Raw genomic sequence first — 25,042 nt, 5'->3', positions numbered from 1 at the left:
ATGTTTCAATTTATTTCACTCTGCCCTCAGCCCTGTGCAGTTATCCTTGTTTCGGTATAGCACAGATGTTTCCAACCCAAGTTCCTTACGCTTTACATATTAGAAGTTAGCTTTTGGTTTGTAGTCACTGTTCTCTTGAAAATCTTTTACTCTGAGATCATTTCTTAAACCTGCCTCATTACACATTGGATCCATAACATTGTATTCAGGATAGTTTTCTATAACAATCTAAATTCTTCCTCGCAGCTTCCTTTGCCAATTTGATCTGACCAACCTACAAGAACATTAATGTCTTTTTTAACATGCCCTCATTATCTTATGATTTAGAGTCACAGAGGTATACAGCATGGAAACATCTCCAGTTCTGTCCAACTCATCCATGCCGACCAGATATCCTAACCTAGTTACTCCCATTTGCCAGCACTTGGTCCATATGCTTTAAACCATTCCTATTCATGTACCCATCCACATGTCTTTTAAATACTGTAATTGTACCACCTCCTCCACTTCCTCTGGCAGTGCATTCCATACATGCACCACCCTCTGCATGAAAAAGTTGCCCCTTAGGTCCATTATAATTTTTTCCACACTCATCCTAAACCTATGCCCTCTAGTCATGGACTTGCCCACTCCAGGGAAAAGAAAGACTTTGCCTATTTACACTATCCATGCCCGTCATGATTTTATAAACCTCTATAAGGTCACCCCTTGGCCTCCGATGCTTCAGGGAAAACAGCTCCAGCCTATTCAGGCTCTCCCTATAGCCCAAACCCTCCAGTCTTGGCAACATCCTTGTAACCCTTTTCTGAACCCTTTCAAGTTTCGTGACATCTTTCCCATAGTAGGGAGACCAGAATTGCACACAATATTTCAAAAGTGGCCTAATCAATGTCCAGCAGAGCTGCAACATGACCTTCCAATTCCTATACTCAATAGTCTGTCCAGTAAAGGATTCTGTCCTACAGTACAGCTCCTGATAGGGGGCCCGTAGATTAATTCCACCAATGTTATCTTCCCTTATTTCTTATAGACACCAAATGAGTGGTGTTATCAGCTAAGTTAATTTCTTGCTTTTGTACTTATTCCATCCTCTATTAACAAAGCCAACCCACTTCCTTTTTCTTCCTGAGTGTCATGTTTTAAAAGTCATGCACCTCTGAATATTTAGTTGCCAGCTTTGATCTCCTTGTAATAATGTTAAATAACTATAAATTGAGAGAGGGAAAAGTGCTACAAAACCAGGATGTCCTTGTACACTGGCGTTGAATGTAAGTGTGCAGGTGCAGATGGCATTAAAGAACGTAAATGGTACATAGGCCTTAATAGCGAGAGGAATTGGGTAAGGGAACAGGGATATCTTACCAAGGGGCCTTGGGGCACTGCACCTGGGATAATGTGTGTAGTTTTAGTCTCATGAGGAAGGATGTTCTTGCTAAAGGGGGGTTGTAGCAATGGTTTACTGGGATGTTTGGACTGAACTATGAGGTCAGACTGGATTTGATGGGACTATATTCACTGAAGTTTAGAAGAATAAAGAGATCTCAGAATCCTGTTTAAGATTTTAATAGGAGTAGATAGGGTAGATGTAGGAATGGTGTTTTGATGGCAGAGACCCAAGAACCAGGTGTTAGTCTTAAGGATACAGCATATACCATTTAGTACTGAGATGAGGAGAGATTTCTTCACTCATCTTGTCAATGTTCATATAACATGGATGACAACAATTGGATCCCTGCCCTCCCAATCCAAGTTCCTCTCTTCCTTTTCAAGCAAGAGAGGTGTTACCAAGCAGATGACAGCAGCCATCCGCACTCCCTGTCCCGGTTTCAGACAACAATATCTATCCTCCTAGTTATAGAGTCTCTTACCATTACTACATTCCTGTTTCCTCGCCACCCACAATTCCCCGAAAATTTGAATGACTCCCTGTGTCATGGTGTTCACTTATTGTCCCTTCATTCCCCACTCGTCCACATAGTTTGCAAACGTCTTGTTACTTTTGGATGGACAGAGGATCCTTGAGAGCTGCGTTGTTACTCCTCATACATGCCTTATGGCAGTCATACTCTCCTGTCCTACATTACACACCAAGTTTGAGTTAACTAATCAAAGGTGTGTGACTGCCTCTTGGAACATACTGTCCAGCTAACTTTACCCCTCCCTAACTAGACCCAGGTTCAATTCCCGCCTCAGGCGACTGACTGTGTGGAATTTGCACGTTCTCCCCGTGTCTGCGTGGGTTTCCTCCGGGTGCTCCGGTTTCCTCCCACAGTCCAAAGATGTGCAGGTCAGGTGAATTGGCCATGCTAAATTACACCGTAGTGTTAGGTTAGGGGTATGGGTGGGTTGCGCTATGGCGGGTCGGTGTGGACTTGTTGGGCCGAAGGGCCTGTTTCCACACTGTAATGTAATCTAATCTAATCTAATTTAGCATAATGCTCTGACTCCAGGTCCTCTGCTTGATCCAAAGTTGCTCAAGCTGTTAGTTTTGATATATTTGTAGATCACCTTAGTGTCCAACCACTCCCGCATGCTGCAGCTCATCACTTGACCCGTCATAACTATTTTTGTTTGTTATTAATTAAGTCACTGTATCCCTGTTCTTACTGTTGAAGAATCCTGCTCTGAGCACTGAATTTATTTTTTTTAAACACACTAATATCAATCTTGTACTGAATGAGCTAATTTTAAGAAAAAAGGAGAAAAGAATTACTTACTGACAAACTAAAGACCTTAGTTTTACTTGAGACAAGTTAGCAATAATCACTAATTAGCTACTTGGTTTAGGCAAATGCAACCAAGCACCCGTCTTTCTCCATTAAGCTACTAGCACTAACTCTAGCACTCCATTGTAACTCACGCACTCAAGTGCCAAGTTGCCTACTTATATGCTACCAAAACTAACAGCTTATCTGAGACAGTTAATGAGGATTCAGTTTGAGCTAGTTTGTATTGGGCTGTTTTTCCAATCCACCCTTTGAAAATAGTCCTGATCAAATCTCGCAACTACTGAATTTTAAACTATAGATTTCGCTTTAATGGCAACTACAAAATTACAACCTAATTTTGCATAAATTAAAGATTTTGACACTTTCTTGCCCAGCAAATGCATGCAAAAAGTAATGTCCACAACACGAGAATAAATTTCAAAGCCCCTTTCTCAATGCATATTTTCGCAACAATTTAAAATCATTGACTACTGTGTAAGTAAACTTCTTGCATGATATATTCATTTTGTTTTTACAGGTTTCCACCATCATCTCCTCTTAAGCCTTATCCCAAAAAGGCATCTCATTTAGTTTGTGATGTGCATCCTAAATTTCCAAATTGGAGCGACTATGATATTCCAACGTCTGGACCTGTACCAGTAAGGCCTATAATTTTGGTAAGACACTTGTGGAGTTATTTTGCAATTGAAATTCAGATTTGAATTATGAAATTTATATACTGTATATCTTAATGTTCATGTGGACTATTCCTAATGAAATATTGAAAACTCCTTACTAAATCTTTTTGGAGGTTTGAAACATGCTTGGAAGTGAGAGATCATATGCTTCTTTTGTAATAAGTAATTACATTCTAGCTGAAGTTTGCTCTTCCTCTTGCCTAGACCTGAGTGTACATGTGATCTTCGTGTGGGGTAAGACGCTGGTATGTGTTGATCTTGTGGGGTAGTAGTAGTATTTTTCTGCATATCTTTAGTAATGCAGAGTCAGCCATATTTGGCTGAAACATGACTTTTGTCTTCAAGTAGTGGATTACATCACTGTTGAAAATTGGGATATTTAAGTGTTCTTCCTTATGTTGTTTGTTGAATATCCACCCCTATTTGTTTTTCAAAGTGCCAGGGCTAAAGAGCTTTGAGTGGCTGCATTAGGATTATTTTGGCCACAAGAATGGGTTTACACCAATTATGTCCTACAGGGCTTAATCCCTCTTGGTGATGGACATTGAAATGTACACCCAGAGCACATTCTGTACCTTTGCTACACTCTCTACTTCTTTTAAATTGTATTAACATGAAGTAATAACTCATGAACTGAGGAAGGGCAGAAGTAATGAGGGTTTCATTGCCATATTTCACCTGATTATATGAGAATCATATTCAGGATTGTCCAGGGCTACTTCCTCTTAAATGTATACTAATATTCAGGGCACAATCAGGAATGGTGACTCAGCCAATATCTTACTCTAAGTTAGGATAGCAAACTATTCCTTGACTAAACTAGGATGATTGTCCTACTTTTTTCTCACGTTTTCACATGCTATTGGGCTGAATCCTGTAGGGCCTGTTAGATGTCGCTTTCTATTTGAATCCAATACTGATGTTCTGTCTGATTACGTTCATCTTGCATTTACTTAAGGTAGCTGAATACAACAGAGTGGCTTACTAGGACAGTTAAGATTCAAGCTTCTGATGGTTGGAATATTGTAGACCAAATGGCACATGTTTGACTTTTGTTTTCCTTAAAGCAGGATTCCCAATTCAGGTTTTATGCAAAGTTTTTAAGGGGTTAGTAAGTGGCTTCTTGTCTCCACTGCACAGACAATTTTAAGTAAATGTGATATTACAGCTAAGCTCACATTTCTACTCCCTCCGTAATCTCCATATCTCTTATTTTCATGAGATACTAAAGATTTCTCCTCTGCCTTCAATATCTTCAATAAGCATACACAGCTCACTGAAAGGGTGTTTCAATTCAAAAAAGTTGACCATCTGCCTTGAATAATTGTCCATAAATATGTACATGATACATTACCCCGTCCCCTCCCCCACCACAAAACACAATTGCATTTGAAATGTGATTTGAGGTGCAAAATGCTTGCGTTCACGCTGTGTTAGACCTTTCAAGAAGAATGGGTCAATCAGCTTTTTAGTAATATACATGTGACAAATATGGGTTAAAAACTACTGTGGAATTTTTAAAATTCTTGCCAGTGGAACTTTAATAGTGGGTATGATTAGTAGTAGCATTAATTAATGGGAATCGATTAATTGAGTTGGCTGGTTAGTGATGGTGTGTCAACAACAGCACAGGTACATTTCCCATACAGGCTGAGATCATTGAAGACTGTGCCTTCTCAACCTTGTTTAAGATGTGGTGGCCCACAGGTTAAACTCTGCCAGTTGTCTTTGCTGTTTTAGTAGAGCAGCTCATGGTTCTGTGAATATGGTGATTTTTCACATTGTTACCTTATTGTATAATTTTTAAGCTCTGAATCATTTGCAGACCTAAAATATTATTTAACAGTTTATCAACTGTCCTCCTTTATGATCTATTGCAGAATTCGTACTTGTGGCACAAGCGTCATAGCATTGCAATTGGAGAAGTGTCAGAATGTAGAATTATACATCGGAAAGAGGTTTCACAAGCAACTGTGGAAGAGATATGGAAATCGATGACCCTCGCATAGTGTGTCCAGTTCTTATTTCTTTTTTGCTCTTTGGTATTTCCTTGCACATCTCCTTTCACTCCTCCACCCTACCCGACCTGACCCACAATTACTATTGATGTTGATACATTTTCTCGGATAGAATGTTCAAAATATGTTGCTATGGAATAGAACATTCCAGGCATCAGTTTCTGTGAACCCGTAGAAATGTTAATGTTTCAAGTCCATGACCTTTTATCAAGCATTGACTGTTATCCAACCCAACCAACGTTGCAAAATCCTCTTGGACATTTGTGACATTGGACATTGGACATTTGTGCTCAAATTGGGAGAGCTGACCCATTGATTACTCAAGTAGCAGCTGACAACTGGCTTTGTCTTTTCAGTTTTTAGGTCAGATCCTGAGGTGTTGGAACAGCGTACACAGCCAGTACTGTCCGTGTTAGAAATGCAGGTTCCTTTTTAAAGGTAAACCTGAGCAGCTTCAGAGTTGATTTGAGAGCAGTTGATTCTCATTAGGCTTCATATTTAATCTTATCTGCTCCAGAAGTGTACTAACATCTCTGAACAGGTTGATTAGAAAGTATCAAGAGTTGGATTCTTGGATGGGCTCTTGTAACACAGTGATAGTGTCCCTATCTCTGAGCCAGGAGGCCTGGGTTCAAGGCCCACCTGTTTCAGATGTATTCTTGAACAGATTAAATAAAAGTATTAACCAGCCTTCTTTACAGGAGCACAACTTTATGATTTCCCTCTCCGATTCCATGTTAATTTAATCCATTCCCTCTCTTCTGTCCGTCCCCTATTTTTGTAATTGTTGCACTGACCTTAGGAGACAGTGCTTGTACATTAATTGTTTAATTGCTGATGCAGGTGATTTGGTGTTTGTTTAGTTGGTGGCATAGTGGTACTGTTACTAGAGACGGGTACATACTGTGGGGAAAATTAGTCCAAATTGAAGCTACTCTCTGCTGCAAGTGGCTGATCTATCTTGGCATGTTTCTGATGTTTCCTCGCATCGCAAACATGAGTTTTCGGTACATGATATCACGAATTGGCTTGGATGCAACAAAAGCTATGACATCACCGACATCCCAGTTTACTGAAGACTTCTGCAGAACAAGCTCTGACCTTATGAAAGCTGTTTGAGTACAGCTACAGCCTTGTTACTACCCAATAATATGAAAAATTGCCCTGAAAATTAGAACAAAGAACAAAACAGCACAGGAACGGGCTCTTTGGCCCTCCAAGTCTACGCTGACACGTTTTGCCATTCCATATTAAAACTGAAAAATTCTGGTTTACTGCAGCTAATACAATGTGAATGACTTCGATTTTTTTTTTTCCCCAGGTAGGTGGTCAAATTGTAAAATATATATGCTAAATTTATGATATAAGCCTCCTACGTTACTGTGTGTGTAATGCATGCACTTTTGCTTCTGAGGTAAAAGAATAATAGGCAAATTTATATTGCATTTCAGTTTACAGAAGATTCTTGGACTCGATTCTCTAGAAGGAGTGCTGGATTCCAAACTACTTAATCCCAAGCATATCATCTATAATGTTCACCACATTAATAAACAAGGAGTAGTAATTCTGGAGAATAAACTGGGTATGTATTCTTCAATAATCCAAATTCTTAAATGCTGAACTAAACATTCATTTATATGAGCAGAATAATTGTCAATTTTCTTGGATTCTGATTTTAAGACCAGTTACCTACTTGCATTTTTGATCATAAATGTTTTTGAATTTTTTTTCTTCCTCTTACCTGTCCTGAAAATACTAACCAGTGTTTGTTGTAGGTACATGTATGTTGGCAGTCATTTAGTTCATTGCCCAAGACTTAATAAACATGTTTCCTTCTTATAAAAACCAGGAGTCATGAGCTATTCTGAAACATGGATAATCATTGCTGTGTTGGTTCTTGCAACATCTCTAAAGTGTGCACTTCTTCCAGTCAGGACCGCTATATGGTAATGAAGACAAAAAATAGTTTTTTTTTGTCTCCCTTACTCTGGCTCACCAAGGCTCAGTGCAAAGCTGGTATTGTTTTCCAGCTGAGATGAACAAGGACTAGCCTTGAAACTCCACATACTTTGGGTCTGTACAATTTTCGTCCTGCACTTCAACTTGCTTTTACTTTGACTTGAATGCAGAAATTGCAGAAAACTCCACTTCAACCAGGGCATCCTCTCAAAATGGTGATGTTTGTAAATGTTTCAAAGTATTTGGAGAGAAAAAGTGAAATCCTCTTTAACCCTTCAAGCTTTAAAGTTTCTGATATTCATCAGAAAGACTGATCAAGAGGTTTCAGTACTAAAAGTGATTAATTTCCATCTTTTACACAGAAGAGCTTCCGCACTGGGTTCTGTCAGCCATGAAGTGTTTGGCAAACTGTAAGTATTAATGTAGTAACCTACATTGTCATTTGTGACATTGTTTGAACTGACATACCCATGGATGAATTGGACACATGAGCCAGAATTTTCTACTTTTGAAGAATGAATAAATCATTGAATTTTGGTTGTTGCATTTTCACTTGGAGTGTACTCCTGATGGACGCATGGCATTTTCCATATTTCATATAGTTTCATAAGTAATATGTATAGAGTACGGAAACAGATCCTTCATCCAACTCGTCCACATCGACCCTGTTTCCAAACTAATCAAGTCTCACTTGCTTGTGTTTGGCCCATGTCCCTCCAAATCTTTCCTATTCATATACTTATAATGTTTAAAAGACATTTAGAATACTGTATTTGCATCCAGCACTACTACTTCTGGCAGTTCATTCTACACATGAACCACTCTGTGTCTGTAAAAAAAAAAAACTTGTCCTCGTTCTTTTTAAATCTTTCTCCTGTCACTTTAAAAATATACTCCCCCACCCCAGGAAAAAGACCCTTGTCATTCATGTTATCTATATCCCTTGTGATTTTACAAACATCTATAACGTCACCCCTCAACCTCCTATGTTCCAGTGAAAGAAGTTCCAGCCTTAACCACCCTGTCTATCTGTAACACAAATTTCAAGGAATTATATATCTGAGCCCCAAGGTTTCTCTGTTCTACAGCACCACCCAGGGGCCCCCACCATTAGTTGTATAAGTCCTGCTCTTGTTTATTTTGTCAGGAAGATGCTGGAAAACATCTAGCAGTACTGTGTTTCCTACCAGAGTGCAACATGGCAATTATATCAGAGCTAACTGCTAACAGTGTTGATAATCAATTGCTTTGTAATTAGTGTATACAATTACATAGACTGTGCAGCACTTAGAAATATTGTGCATATAGTGTATTCCTTGGGTCCAGCATTATTATAGTTTAAATGACAAAGAATGCATTTCTTTTGTTTTTTTTTGTCTACCACTTTGGAATGATGAATATATTCATGCCCCTTTTTGTTTTGCAAGGGGTATCTTTGGTTACACCACTCTAAAATACAACTTTACTAAATTGTATTTAGTAAAACATTTTGGCTGTAAACTATTAAAATACATGCAACACAAATTCCTGGTGTTAAGCTTGAGCAGAAGAACTGTATGTTTTTTTTGTTTGGAGGTGTTATGTAATTGAGTCCTGAGAGAAGATTTTGATATTTAAGTTTACTTACAGCTTTTATTATTAAGAATATAAATTATAGTAGTGGTGGAAATAGTTTTGACCCGTACTTTCTTTTGTCTACTTTTTTCCATATTTGCTTTATGTGCAGTAAATAGTGATTTTGTATGTATTGGTAATAAGATATTCACATTGAAGGCAGAACATTATATTTCTGAATTTCTGAAGCTGGAAAGGCTCCAAGTAGCAGTTAAAGCAAGTTTTCACTTGAAGTTGTTTCAATTCCTGAAATTTAAGATTTTAGGTGAGAAGTAAAAACTGTAGTTGGATTCTGTATGACCTTGCTCATGCCAAGAAGGAACATTGTACTACTTTGTATTTCTATTTAAAGTTTAGATGTAAAATATTGTAATTTTGTTTTAGCAATACTTTCTGGTCATCTGACACACTGTTCTCTGGCCCCCAGCCCCTGGTTTACAGCCTCTCCCACTCTCTAACATATCATTTTGTTGTCAAATGTTTGATTTGGGGATCTGTTCCAACCCCTGAATCTCCTTCTCATCATTTAGCTGTCTTGATCCCTTACATTGAGCAAATTGTGTTGGTTGAGTGATAAGCGGCAGGTGAAATTTCAGCTTGATTTAGGTGTCTGTTTATCTTGTTTGGGCCTTGCTGAAAATACTGGTGCTGCAGTGGCAAGAGAAGGGGATTTAAAAATATATAATACCAAGGTTTTCCATGGGTTGATAGCTCATCTTTATCTTGAGAGTAGAAGTGAAGGAGACATTCCAAAAGTTAGTGCTTCTCCCTCCAAACGAGCTTCCAGTGGACTTCAAACTGTTATCCAGAACGCATTTTTACTCCCTTTTTTCTGGGACCTCCAAGTTTTTGCTTCAGACATAATTGCTCCAAGTTCAGACTTCAGCGTAAAAATCTTGGTTGAGTATCTAGCTTGGTGTTGTTCCAACTACTATATGTAACCTATTTTTTCCCCCCATTTTTCAGGGCCAAATGGAAGTGATTTGAACCGACCCATGTACCCAGGGTTTGAAAGAGACGTGTTCAAGACTATAGCAGATTACTTCCAAAAGACAAAGCAGCCATTGCTAACATTTGAATTCTATGAGCTCTTTATAAATATTTTAGGTGGGTAAAACATGCGCTGCATAATTCTAAGCGAACATAAATTCCTAACTATATTCATTGTGAGTAACATAGTTCACATTAGTCATCCACAATATTAACTTGTTGTGCTTCTAATGATGCTAGATCAAATTTGTTGCTTAGTACCAATCCAATCTCTTTACAGAACAATTTTGTAACCATCATTTGTTATTGCCTTTTAATTTGACATGCAGGGTACTGTTTATTCTTAAATTATCTGAATATCAACATTCGAGCTTATGCCATTTCACTGGTAACTGACTTGATCAAATAGCTGCTTGTGCATTAGGACTCTCTGCTTGCCTATAAACAACCATTTTCCACTCTCATTTCAACCTTGTGCAGTCCACTATTACGTGGAATAGTACCAAATGCTTTTGAATATATCGTGGTCTATTATGCTTCTCTAAGAAATTCAAAAATTATTTGAACCCCGTAAGCTATGTTGACTTGTTTTGGAATAATGCCTGTCTTTCCTAAATAATTTTCCAAAATTCCTGATTCCCAGCAATGTCGATAAGACTTTTCCCTTTTTCAGAGTTGATAGCTTCAATCTTCTAAAATTTGGTCTAAATCAGGGCTCCCTAATATATATGGGTCTTGAGGTGAAATTTTGGTGTCTGCAGTAACAATGGCTGCTGAAATATAAAACTTGAATCACATTTTTCCCCAATGCAAAAGCTGTAGTTACATTCTATCAAATCTTCCTTATGCAAAAAGAATACTATTTTGACTTGATTTCATTTGGAAGAAACCATATTAGACATGAAACATAACACTTTCTCTCTCTCTCCACAGGTATTGTTGGCCTTCCTGACTTTTTCCAGCTCTTTGTTTTTAATTTCAGATCTCCAATACCCTCTGTATTTTGCTTTTCCTTAGAGGATTTACTTCATTTGTAGTCTAATTAATAAACGGAGGGTCTTTGACCCTTTGAAGAGCTCGAGTAGTTTGTAGGAAGTATGTAAAGAAAAGCTCAGTACAATACAATTGTTCAGTACAGTTGCTGAATTTAAATTGGCTGTTGTGTTCACAAATGAGCTGTACCCCAGAGACCATGAACACATTTTGTAAAACTGTGTTCACTGAAAGATGTCTATTGTTTTCTTGCATGGATCTTTATCAGAGATATCGACCCCATCTTCCTTTTGTATGAATGCCATTAATTTTCTTTTTGCATAAGGTCTATAGAAATTGGGAAGATAATAACTGCTTTTTTGACCTTTTTATAGGTAGTACCAAGTCAATATTACAAGGAAGACTTAAATTATAATTGGAGAACATTATTTGGCAACCCTCTCCAAATATATAGTTTCTGCTTGTCAGATGCTAGTGAATAGTGGGGAGGCCTTCTGGTGTAATGGTTGTGTCCATAACTTTGTACCTGGAGTTTCTGACTGAAGCTCCACATCATGTTGGCCATAGAATGTGCAGTCAAATGTGTCCCTACAGCTTGATTGTCAGTCTGTAATTCCTTCCAGTATGCCTGATGGTAGACTGTAACAATGGGAGAAGTTCCTGGACAACAATCCTGAAGGTGGCACTATGAAATAATTGCAGTACCTTGTCCATACGTATGGACCAATCCAATTAAAGTCCATGACCCAATCCTCGAATGAGGATTGGGGAAAGGCTGGACCAACAAAAAATGAAGAGGGATGGTAGGTTTATAGATTCACCAGAGAGAAATATGGTAATATTGACATTGACTAATTCAATAGTGGCTAATGCTGTTAAACTAGCTTATCTTTGTATAATTAGTGATAGCACACTCTAACTGAAGGCTCAGAAACTATATTGGCAACTGTCACATCAGTGACCTCAGCACTAAGTACCTGGACTGGCACTTCAGTATAGTACTGATAGAGTATTGCATGGTTGGACGTTCAGGTCTTTCATCAATATTTGGATCAAGAGCTGAATGGCCCTTGTAGAACCCAAAGTGAGCTGGTTATTATTTTGTAAGTGGCTTTTCATCGCACTGTTGACACATCCTTGCATTTGTCTTCCATATTGTCTTTAATGGCATGAGTCTTCTGGATGGACTTGGCATTTAAGGCTTGCACCAGTGTAGTAGAGTTCTCCATGATTGTTGACAGAGGATCTGGAAAGATCCTGACGACATTGTGTGCTTTGAAGAGCCTCCCAGCATGTTGGTGTTCATCTTTCCCAGTCTCATTTTGCAATATGGCACCACCCTGTTTTCTTTGACTGATTCAAGTGTATCTGGAATAGTGTTGAAGTACTGACATCTTTTTGTTTGCTAGCTGCTGCAATGAGCTCATGATGCCACCAATGGTCATCAGGGTTGGTGGTTATAGATGGGGTGCTCTTTGGAAGATCGGTGTAGACTTGATGAGCCGAATGGCCTGCTTTGACTCTGTAGGGATTCTATGAAATATCTCTAATCTAGCAAAAAAAAATTAGTCAATGCATGTTTTATCAATAAGATACAAGACTTCTGAGATAGTTGAGTAAATCAAATTTCCAATGTGAACTTAAAGTGGGTCCGGTCTGTGATCTTAAGTAAAGATGCTAACTGAAATAAAGCCAAAGATCTAAAACTGAGTGCAATATTTTTCAACATAAAACATGGTGGCAAAACATTTTTTTACAGAAGCAGCAAATTAGGTTTACTCTTTAAACAAGCCACTGGAAGTCCAAAGTGTTTGGGCAGTATGCCAGCATTTTAAACTGGACTGAGTGAAGTCTGATAATCGATCCGTACTCAATAGCTTATCAAAATGTACAGTGTTTAGCGGTAAGCCAAGTAGACACTCCTTATGCAAAAAGGTTCTCCTGTTCTGCTTTTAAGAACCATCTACTGGATTTTGTTAAATTCAACTTGATTTTGATGCAGTTAATGCTGTTTTCCTGGAAATGACTTTCATAATTGACTTCATTTTTTTTCTTTGCATATAAGTTATTCAGAATTATGACTTGTTCAATGTATTTGTTTTAAGTAAAGAATTGGATTTTAAAAATGTGTTATGCAAGCTTGGAATGATGTTCACAAGTTTGTGGTAAAGTCATTGAATCACGTTCTGAAGCGGTCAGTGCATTCTGTTTAAAGTTTCCGTGTCATTATTTTTGTTCAGACTTAATTTACTTGTCTGGAACAGTATATGGCTCCAATGGCTATTGGTTTAATTCTGCTCTGTTACGAAAGCTAGGTCTTTTGCAACAAACGCAAGATGGTATTGAAGCTCTTCAAGTTTGTTGCCTCCTTGTGCCCCCGGAAAACCGAAGAAAGCTGCAACTCCTAATGAGAATGATCGCTCGTATTGCTCAAAATGTAGAAATGCCACCCCTTCATGATGCTGTTGCAAACAGAATGCTGGTGAGTTTGACAGTTGACCCAGTTCATGAAACTACTATGTAACTCCTTAGATGATGAGGCATATTCCAATGTGAGGGAGTTTTCCTACTCAAATTCAAGGAAAATCCTGGTAACGGTTTCTGTATCCTCCCCAAAGCATCCACATCCTTCTGGTGTACTGTGGTGGGCAAAACTGTATGCGATATTCCAAATGTGGTCAAAATAAAGTTCTATACAAAACCACATGACTCACCAACTTTTATATTCTGTACGCTGACTGTTGAAGGCAAGCATGCCATATGCCCTCTTGACAATTTTATCCACTTGTGTTGCTACTTTCAGGGAACTATGGATCTATAAGCCTAGATACCTATGTTAGTGCCAAAGCAAATGAACTCATTTATGCACTTCTCACAGATGTTCTCCTACAGACCTTTTTGAATCGTTCAAGTTTCAACTTAAAAAATTTAGTTTTCAATCTCTAACCCAAACTACTAAACCTTATTTTCTGTTGTATTAAAGATGATTCAAACCTTCTCTCGCTGTATCCTGTGTTCAGAGGATGAAGTGGACCTAGATGAGTTGCTAGCTACTAGACTTGTCAGCTTCATGATGGACCATTACCAAGATATTCTGAGAGCTCCTGACCATCTACAAAGTGCAGTGGAGGAACATTTGGCCCACCTCAGAAGAGTTCAGGTACTTTAAAGAGTATTTGATTCAAGGCGAAATGTGAAATAATTTTTTAAAGTTCACAAGGAATAATGCTGTTTAGAAAATAAATATGCAAACTGCCCTCCTGCAGTAATTTTAAAATGTTAGAAACTTACTCTTACAGCTTGGATGATTAAAAGTTTATCAACAAGGTCCTCAAAATTAATTGTTTTTTTTTCCCAGATAAAGTATGCAGGTGCTGACGCCGATGCTACAGTAGCTTCCTACACCACCTCTTGTCAGTTTACTACTGAAGATTGTAAAGAACAGAGAAGTTCTCAAGCTGCAGTTGTAACCCTGCTAGAAGAAATAATAATGAATAAAACTATTTCTGTTAAAGAGAAGAAGAAGAAGTTAAAGCAGGTTAAGCATTTAAGAACTTAATTTTCATTGGTATTGCTCATTACTAAATATTTTAATGTGTTTTTTTTTCTTAAAGTGTAGCTTTCCTTCATTCTGTACCCTCCAATTAAGGTAGGACTGACCCTAGTTTGTTTCTAGAAAAATTGTCCATACAAATATGATGACACTAGCAATATGCTCTGTTCTGTGTATGGTTTTCATTGTTGTCATTTAAAGCCCTACAGCTGGCAGTGTTTCACCTGTCATAATAAAAGGTTACATCATCTAGTCCCTGCAATACATCTTTCTTTAAACGTTTTCTCTAGCCCAAGGATGCTGTATCCAATTAGTATGTCTGCTGTCGCACCAGAGCAATCTCAACTGTGACTAGAGATCAAATCTGCAATGTTCTCTCTCCATACTGCTACTTGTGTCATGTAGGGAATTTACCTGTTTAATTTAAGAATAATTTTCTTTGGAATCTGCTGAATGTCTAATACATTCTAAAATGTATAGCCACATTTAGAAGTCCAAACTTCGGTTTAATAAAATATCTGCACTTATTACTGCATAGGAAAGCGGTCTGTACTCCAAGTCCAGACAGTGAAGTGATATCTCCAGCTATGTGCAGGAGTATTGCTGGGGTGGTAATCACCTAAGCCTACATGACCAACCTTTATAAATTTCATAGCCTCCTTGGCACAGTTGCAGTTATTATAGCATTTAAAGTTCACAAGGAATAATGCTGTTTAGAAAATAAATATGCAAACTGCCCTCCTGCAGTAATTTTAAAATGTCTACTCTTAAGTGCCAGACAACTGGTTCATGTATTTAACACAGAAAATTGACTTGGTTGTCAACTTTCATAATCAGCTGTATCACCTTGGGGCCATTTAATACCTAACGAGAGCTTGTTCACTTCATTGTGAATCTTTCACAGGAAACAATCAGTCAAATTTGATTTTGAATGTTTGTTAGTTGCGTAGTGTTAATACACACATACTGTATTAGCAGTTCCCCCATAAGTGGTCATGCGAGCACTAAAATCTAAAAAGCATGAGTGCAATATCACCATTATCCTGTCGACAACAACAGGGGTGTAAATCATACCCAATGAAACTGCAATTTTAACAAGTAGGGTATGACTTTTAAAGGCAGTTGCTTGACTCTGCAATCTAATCAATATAAAAACAAAACCCGAGATAGATATTTTATTCCCTTTTCAATGCTCAGAATAGGAAATTGAATTTCACAACACCCAAGAACTTATTTGCTTTGTTATTCATTGGAATCCCAGTAAATTGTTTGTTCAGTGAACTTTATTTTGTGGGTTGTTATGGCAATTATTTTCTTGTTTCTAGTGAAGGAGGGCTACAAATTGCTGTGGTGTTTTGTTTTAATTTATAAAACAATGCAGTATTTGCTTTACATAATTTAGTTTTTATTTCTCTTCAGTTTCAGAAATCCTATCCTGATATTTACAAAACTCGGTTTCCAACAGCAGAGAGTGAGGCAATGGTCTTTCCTGAAAAATCAAGGCTTAAACCACAGTTCATGTTTTTCACAATGAAGAAATCATTCCAGCCATTTAATAGAACCCGGAGTTTCCGGATGTAATACATTCATAGCTGTGGCAAGCTGCTGCTAATGTGAGATTTTCTTTGGTTATTGACCTCTGTTCTCAGTTATGTGGTAATGGCATTTGAAGATCCTTGGTGCTACAAGTGCTGATTATATTGCATATTATGCAAAAACTTTCAATCGCGTTTTCTGAACCCTGTTACTTATTGAATATGAATAGCTGAAATTTAAGAGAAACCATTCACTTTTTAAGTTTATTGAATACCATATATTGCAAGTTCAATTTGATCTAATAACCATTTAAGTGTTAAAGGAAAATTGTTTGACACAGAAGAAATATAATTTTGAGTATTATGCACCTAGTTATTGATATAAGTAATTAACTGTAAACAAATAATGTTGGCATATTTAAGGGTGTATTCTTGGTGTTAATTTTTGTGGTGACCTAATCCCAGTTGCAAAATGACAGACAATAGATGTCTCTTTTCAAGAGAGTATTCTTCATTCCATGATAAGCTAGGAATATCAAGAACCTGAGAGGGTGGTTAGTATTACCCTTTATTTAGGAATAGAAAAAATGATTTTTCCTCTTCTTGCCACAAGCTGGAAATCACAATCCACATTGCTTCCAGTTTCTGTCCTTCCCTCACCTGCACATGGTCTGTCTCTATGGTTTTTAACTTTAATTATCTCACTTTGCTAGATTATCAGCCAATATTCATTAGAAGCTCATTGACTAAATTTCCTCCTCCTTCCTCCTACATTTTCCTCTTGCTTCCTTTAATGACCCTATTCTCGTTGTTTCTCAGTTAACACACTCAGAACGGGTACAAAGTCAATATTCCTATACCAGCGCTTCTGTCATATCTTCTGTTTTATCAACTGACAATTCTAGCCCCCACTACTTCCAACCCTGTCTTTTCAATTTCTTACACTTGTGCTCACCGCCTTTCCTTTCCTTCTCGCATCGTAAGTTCCCTTGTCCTCACCTTTCACCCATCACATTTCACATTCTGTAGATCCTCTGCCATTTCTACTATCTCCTGCATGATGTCAACAGCGGACACCTCTTCCCCAGCCCTCCTTTTGTTATATTAAGACCACTCTCTCTGATACTCTGGTTCACACCCAACAACCCCTCGTTTCTCCATGCAAATGTATAAGATGCAGTACATTATATTTGCCACTTCAATTCTCAGGGCCCCAAATGTTGCTGCTAAAATAGCAATTTTCTTGTTCTTTACAGTTATTGTATTTGCTGGTCATGAAAGTCTCTCCTATGTAGAGGATACTGAATGCAGATTAGGTGACACTTTGCCAGACACCTTCATTCAGTCCAAAAAGCTGAGTTTCCAATGGTCTTCTCATTTTAATTCTCCACCCCAATCCCACTCTGATTTTCCTGTATCTGGCCACCTACATTGTTCTAAAGATACTCATCATTTCAGGCAATAGCATCTTATCTCTTGCACTCTGCAGCCTTCCAAGCTCATTTACAATTTGTTGAAGCCTGTTAATCTCTGCACTCATTTATTTTGGCGATGATAGCTGTGGGAATGATTCTGTTATTCCTGTTGCCATCCAGACCCATCTTTTATTTCTTGTTTCGTTATTATCTGGTGCTACAGTATCATCTCTTGTTGTTTAACCCCTCCTGCCCTATGTTTTTCAGAATTTCCCTGATGTCTATTCTCTTTCTCGGTCTCTCTTTGCTTAAAACCTTTCCATTTCATCAACCAGCAACCTTAACTCTGCTTCTCTCTCCATAAATGCTACCTGACCTGATATATTTCTAGCACATTTGGATTTCCAGCACTTGCAATTTGCTTGATATTAGTTCAGATGTGCCTCCTACTGTACACCTAGAAGTTTTATTTGAAAAGGACAGCTCAGAATGTGCAATAAATATTATGCTTTTAGAACTACTTTTAAAGCTGTTTTAATTCCAATTCATCTTTCAAATATTTGCTAAACATGATGGATAAACATTTACAGCAGGTAGCCTAAAAACACTAACTGTTATTAGGGCAGCTCTTAATGTTAATGTGAAAATTTGTTAAACATGAGACTCAATTAATTCTTGCTGAAGAGACCTTGTCTCAGATGCATTACATTTTATGAGCTACTCATAGTAATAACAAAAATATATTTACTGTGCTTCTGAAATATAGTCACTTTGAATTCATCCTATGCCTCACTGGTAATAAAATTTGCTAAAAATCTGTTTACTGTCCTATAAAACACAAGCAAAATACTGTGGGTGGTGGAAATTAATTACAAATACAGTGCTCCAACAGCTAATAGGTCAGGGAACATCTTTTGAGAGAAACAAATAATATTTCCAGCTGGATCAGTGAAGTGGACTGTTTGGGCCAAATGGCCTGTTTCTGTGGTGTAGATCTAATCTATTGAGGCCAATTCTTTACAGCTAGCTCAAAAGTAGCACCTAATTTTCCAGCATTTACTCTCTCCTTTTGAAATGCTATCAGCTTCTGATAGTGTGTCTCATGTTGAGAATTTATTGTTTGGAGAAGCTATAGTATGAAAACACCTATAAATACTGCACTACTGTTACTGTGCCACTAGGCCATTGTCTTATTGTTTTGACTGTTTATCTTTTTTAGATGGACACACAGCAAACAATGGAGATTATGACCATTGGCCTAATAACGGCAGCATTGGCTGGGTTTTGCAATTAGAAAACTTGATGGGTGTAACAACCTCACTATTATTTACATGAAAATTAGACAGTCTGTTGAGCAAGCATATTCAGTCAAATGCAGGACTTTGGAGATTGCAGTTTGTGATGCAATATTTCTGAAAGTTTCCTAAAATGACATTTTGCTGTTGAATAGTGTGCCATTGCTGTACTACTCTCATTGAGAACTAAACCTACTAGGAAAATGTGGTTCTTGTCTTCAATTGCATATATCCTTTTAACAATCTCTCTGGTGTTGAAATTAGTCTTTAAAGGTGTAAAATTCCTTCAAATTTTAATTATTAGCAGTTAATTATTTTAACCTTTGTCTTTTCTGTCTCCATCCAGTTGTCCTTTCTCCTCCTCACTACTATATGTGCCTGATTTTGTATTGAATTCCGTATTCAAATCACAATTTCTGGTTCAGTCTCTTAAATCGAATTGATGGAAGAGATGCACAGATTTAGAAATCTCCATTCTTTTCACAGCTCCCTGATGCTCCACAGAAGATGCTGTGCTTTTTGGCTCTAATTTACATTAAGGTCCAGTACGAAATCCAATATAAAGCATTAGCAAGTGAACATTTGTGATAGTGAATTCTGGTCCAATTTGTCCCCTCCTTGTATATAATAAATATATTGCCGACCATAATGTACTGAAGAGACCATGAAAGAGCATAGGACTTGGGAGCAGAAGGCCATTTGGCCTTTCAAATCTGCTTCACCATTCAATAAGATCATGGTTGATTTTGTTTCAGCTCCACTTTCTTGTCTGAACCTCATAATCCTTCGCTCACTAGTTGGGCAACCCACACACACAAATCAGCAAGGTTTCAATATATTTAAAATCTGGGCAAACACACCTTTTTAGTTAATTAGTATTTGGCAATTACAGACTTTTAGGTTTTGCACAGATGAAAACATTTTACTGTATGAGTTCTAACATTTCAAGTTTAATCTAATTTGTTAAATGCATTTTGCGCTTATCACCGAAGTGCTATCATCTACTGTAGTTGTCTTAATCACTGAATATGTTCCCTTTTTTGCATTGTTACAGTGTTCAAAAGCTATTAATTGTCTCAAGTAGTGTTCATTATTTGGATGTACTTATTTGGATGTTCATTCCTCATGTTTGTAAAATAATTTGCCAGTTTTTTTTTGTGCCAGTATTTTTTTTTGTTCCATGTTACATCTTTTCCTTATTATTCCTTAGTCTTGAGGTGGTGTGGTGACCTATTGCCACACTCTGTTGATGCTGCTGCTGGACAGCATGTGAGAGTATTCTGGTTTCAGCTGGCTTTTTTATTAAAGTATTCACTCTGATGGGAATGTGTGTGTTTTACTCACGTTGAAATTGGCAACTTAGTTGCAGTAGTGGATCTTTTTTATACTTGGTACACGAAGTAAATATCCAGTTGTAAGAAAGTAGTATAATTAATACAAAATTGTATTTCTCTGCTGTTGCTGTCGGATGGAACTACTGAGCTATTTTGTTTCTAATAAATTTTTTGTAATGAATTAACTTGGTGATTTACTGGATATTTGTCAAATCTCCACACCACCTGTGAACCAGACAGGTTATTTTGTAAATGAATTATCTATTTTTAAGTCACTGGTTCTTTAAACATGGACAAGAGTGGTGAGGGGAGAGTGACTAGTGTGGCTTAAAGGAGTCCGAGCAAACCTGAAATATGTCATTGGATGGGGAATAAGCTGTCAGTTGGTTGGATTCATACCTAGCACAAAGGAAGATTTGTTGTCATTGGAGGTCAGTCATCTCATCCAAGACCTCGCTGCATCTTCCTCAGGCAAGTGTTCCTCAGCACAACTAACTACAGCTGTTTCAACAATGATCTTCCCTTCTTTATGGTAGGAATGTACTGAGGATTGAGCAATGTTCTGCACCATTCACCAATCCTCAAATAATACCTGAATAGCAGCCAGACCACTCATCAGCCCAAGGCAAGTAATATTTGTCTCAGACAATATTATCTGGAGGGAAACAATCTAACCATCGCTCCTTGACATTCAGTGGCATTATTATTGTTGAATTCCCCCAATATCGATTTCTGTTTTCCATTGACCAGATTCCTGATGAAGGGCTTTTGCCCGAAACGTCGATTTTCCTGCTCCTCGGATGCTGCCTGACCTGCTGTGCTTTTCCAGCGCCACTCTAATCTAGACTCTGGTTTCCAGCATCTGCAGTCCTTGTTTTTACCCAGAAACCGAGCTGGACTAACTAAATAGCTGGGTGGATGTTTTTGACTGGCGCAGACTCTGGGCTAAAGAGTTACTTTTGTTCTGTGCTGTAGACCTCTGTGACTCTATACGAACATGGTTGGAAGAAGGTATGCTGGTGAACAATCATGTGTACTACTAGCTTGATTCCAATTGCTATTGAAGAGTGAATGTTGTCACCAATTAAACCACCCACCAGACACTCCTGTGTACAGGTAATAGGATTATCTCACTGTTGTGTTGAAAGCTGATTTGATTTATTGTTGTCACATGTACCTAAGTACAGTGAAAAGCTTTGTTTTGCAAGCACTGTAGGAAGATCAAAGCACACAAGGACATACAGATCATACGATGCTTTGAGCATGGCATGCAGGTTGCACAACACAGGAGTTGCGTAAAACAAAGTCAACATAATTTGAAGTTAGAGTCTATTTCATCAGTCTAATAATGGCAGGGAAAAAGCTTTAATCTATTGGTGCTTGTGTTCAAACTTCTGTATCTTCCCATTACAGAGAGCATTACTGTGAGGGGTCTTTGATGTTGGCAGACTTTCCATGGCAATGAGAAATATAAGTGGAGTTCATGGATAGAAATCTTTGAGGAGAAAGTGAGGTCTGCAGATGCTGGAGATCAGAGCTGGAAATGTGTTGCTGGAAAAGCGCAGCAGGTCAGGCAGCATCCAGGGAACAGGAGAATCGACGTTTCGGGCATGAGCCCTTCTTCAGGAAGAAGGGCTTATTCCTGAAGAAGGGCTTATGCCCGAAACGTCGATTCTCCTGTTCCCTGGATGCTGCCTGACCTGCTGCGCTTTTCTAGCAACACATTTCCAGCTTCATGGATAGAAGGCTGGCTTCCATAATGGTCTGGGCTGTGCACACAATCTTTAGTTTCTTATGGTTCTGGGAAGACCAGTTGCCGTACCAGGATGTTATGCACTGTTATGCACCGGGAAAGTATGCTCTTAGTGGTGCATCAGGAAAAGTTGGTGACGGCCCTTATGGACATACTGAATTTCCTAAGCCACCTGAGGATTAAGAGGTGTTGTACCTCTTGACTGTTGCATCTAAGTGGGAAGTCCAGGGCAGGTCAGTTATCATCACTGTTAGGAATTTGACACCCTTAACCCTCAACTTCTGCTTGGTTGATGTGGATTGGAGCATGTCGTCCTCCTTTTCTTCCTGATCAGTTTTTTTGTTTTGTGAACATAGAGAGACAGAGGTTGTTATCATTACACCACGCCACCAAGTCATTTCTGTATTCTAACTCATCATTGGTTCTGCCATGATGGTGTCATCAGCAAACTTGTAGATGGTATTTGTTTGGAATTTGGCTACTCAGTTGTTTTTGTACAAGAAGTGCAGTGGGGGCAGAAGGGGGGGGGGGGGGGGGGGGGCTCCAGTATTGAGGGTTATCATAGAGGAGGTGCAGTTTTCTATCTTCACTGATTACGGTTTGTGGGTCAGGAAGCTGAGGATCCAGTTCTTGAGGGTGGAACCGAGACCTCGGTCTCAGTTTTGAGATTCATCTGGAGAGGATAATGTTGACTACAGCTCCGCCTTCAATGAGCAGGAGATTTTGTTACCTAGATGCTCCACGGATTAGTGTAGGGCTGGGGGAATTGGGGTTCTCTGGGGACCTGTTAAGAAAATTGCATGGGATTGAGGCAGGCTGGACCATGACCAGCCTTTCAAAGCACATCATGCTTATGGAGATCAGAGCGACTATAGGGTAGTCATTAAGGCATGTTGCATGTACTTTCTTTGGTCTGCGAGCCCCATACCAATCTCAAAAAAATGACAAGAATTGGTCTTGTCACTCAATAATGGTCAGTGAAACATGACAAAAGTACTTCAGTGACTTGACTTAGAGTCAAGAATTGCAAACTTTACTCCCAAATTTCTAACCACTCTTCACAAACTGTCTGGAGAGACTGATTCACTATTTTGAGTCATAGAGGTGTACAGCATGGAAATAGACCCATTGGTTCAACTAGTCCAAGCATATTTCCAAACTAAACTAATTCCACCTGCCTGTGTTTGGCCCATATCCCTTTAAACCTTTCCTATTCATGTACATATCTATATGTCTTTTCAATGTTGTAACTATCTGCATTTGCAACTTCCTCTGGTAGTTCATTCCCACACTAACCACTGTTTTCAAAAAATAAATCGCCATGTCCGTTTTAAATCTCACCTTAATATATGCCTCCATTCCTGGTAAATCTTTTCTGCATTTTCTCCAGTTTAATAATATCCTTCCTACAACAGAATTGTGCGCAGTACTCCAGAAGAGGCCTGTAAACATCCTGTACAAACTCAACATGATGTTCCAACTCCTATACTCTGAGATCTGAGCAATAAAGGCAAATGTGCGAAATGCCTCCTTTATCACCCTGTCTACCTGTGATGCAAGTTTCAAAGAATTATGTGCCTCAACCTTGGTATGGCCCAACCAATAATTGTATAAGTTCTACCCCTTTCTAGTTTCACCAAAATGCAGTATCTCGTGTTTATCCAAATTAAACTCCATCTGACACTTATGAGTTGCATACCAATCATGCTTGCTTTTAGTAACTAATGAACTCACTCTTGTTAACTTAAACCTGATTAAATTGGCTCCTTTTAAATTACTCGATTAGAGACAGAGGCATTAACAAGAGAGGGATCATTTTTAAAGTTAACATTGTTGTGACAAGCAGAGGCCGAGATGAATAAAAGTGAGCTACTTCATTACACCATCTTGGGAACTTAATGGTGAAGGGTATTCCATCTGGACCTGTAAGAACATGGGCACCTCACCTGTGAGTGGGGTCTTGAATAATATACGTTGGCAGAGGTGACCAAAAGCTTGTTCCAAGAAATAGGTTTTAAAGGGGTGTGAAGTAGAGGGGCCATGAGATTTCAGAAAGAAATATGAATTTTATTTGCTGCTATGGAGTTGTGAAAGATCAAATAGTTAAAGGAATTTGTCCATTATACTGGTTTTGTTTAAACATTCAATCCAAATGTCAGGGTAAATGCAAACACTCTAAAACTCAAAGTTTAAAAGCTTAAGAGATTTTTTTTTTCAAAAATTACATTTATAATCACCTTTTTAAACCAATAGAACAGAAGTTCCCAAACTCTGGATTGTAACTGGGTCACACACTGAATGCAGGTTTAAATTCATGCTCCACTGAGTCTACAATCAACACTGGCACTCAGGCCTCTAATGTCTTACCTATCCTTTACTCAGTTCATCTCTCAATCTTTCTCTATCCAGGCCATAAATGTCTGCCCATGGCTACTTTGCTGATTACTCTGCCTAAACAGTGAATCTGGTAGTGGTGTTTCTGTGACTGAGCTCCAAGCTGCCTAAGCTTGGTCACATCAACCTTACAAATAACAACCTAAGTTCCAGCAAAAGATACCTCAGGGCACTCAACCGATGTTTCCACTAAGATAATGGGGTTACTTTTACCTTTACTTGTATAGACCCAAGTCAGTTTCAATTATAGACTCAGTTCAGAAACCTAATCTAAAAATCTTCTAGTCCTCAATTAGTTATAAGATCCATTCCATGAACAAACATATTTTCGCAAGTTTCATACAATTTAATTTTATCAAAGCAAGCACAAAAGAAATGATACTCCATAAAAGCAATATTTTCAGTTGATCCACTTTTGCATTTTCTGGATGATCAGGCATAAGACTTGCTTTCTTCCTTTGACTGATATTGTTGTTCTTCTGCCCTTGATATTCTTGTGTGTACTGAACCATAGGAATCACCTCTTATTAACCCTTACTAGCCATTACTGCTTGTGCAAGAGCCATCCTGAACTTGAATTGTATTACAAATGCATGGATAACACGAGAACAATCTCATATTGGCAGGTATTGTGTCCAAATTCTGATTAGTTTCTTTAATGGTCACTTCTATTGCCTTCTGTGAATCTCATAACAGCTTACTAATTTCATAGATTTCTACCAAGATTATGTGGCATCAATAGATTTTTTTTGTCTGTTTAGTGTAAGTAGTGTCACCCCTAGT

General features: G+C 38.2%; 1 protein-coding gene across 3 annotated transcripts in view; it reads left to right on the top strand.

The window, feature by feature from the left end:
* The window catches only part of LOC122549456 (DEP domain-containing protein 1B-like), a 30,810-nt gene extending 10,526 nt beyond the window's left edge, over positions 1–20,284 (top strand). For 2 of the 3 annotated variants that reach the window (XM_043689323.1, XM_043689305.1), the window contains exons 3-11: positions 3,247–3,385; positions 5,287–5,414; positions 6,876–7,006; positions 7,746–7,793; positions 9,964–10,104; positions 13,296–13,462; positions 13,964–14,140; positions 14,339–14,518; positions 15,953–20,284. In XM_043689323.1, the coding sequence (XP_043545258.1) occupies positions 3,247–3,385; positions 5,287–5,414; positions 6,876–7,006; positions 7,746–7,793; positions 9,964–10,104; positions 13,296–13,462; positions 13,964–14,140; positions 14,339–14,518; positions 15,953–16,114 (1,273 nt within the window). In that variant the 3' untranslated portion in view covers positions 16,115–20,284. The remainder of the gene's footprint in view (positions 1–3,246; positions 3,386–5,286; positions 5,415–6,875; positions 7,007–7,745; positions 7,794–9,963; positions 10,105–13,295; positions 13,463–13,963; positions 14,141–14,338; positions 14,519–15,952) is intronic. The other variant, XM_043689314.1, reaches the window with a different exon arrangement.
* The last annotated feature ends 4,758 nt before the right edge of the window (positions 20,285–25,042 follow it).

This window comes from Chiloscyllium plagiosum, chromosome 1, assembly GCF_004010195.1.
Source record: "Chiloscyllium plagiosum isolate BGI_BamShark_2017 chromosome 1, ASM401019v2, whole genome shotgun sequence".
Taxonomy (NCBI): Eukaryota; Metazoa; Chordata; class Chondrichthyes; order Orectolobiformes; family Hemiscylliidae; genus Chiloscyllium; species Chiloscyllium plagiosum.
This window is presented reverse-complemented; position numbering and strand designations above follow the sequence as displayed.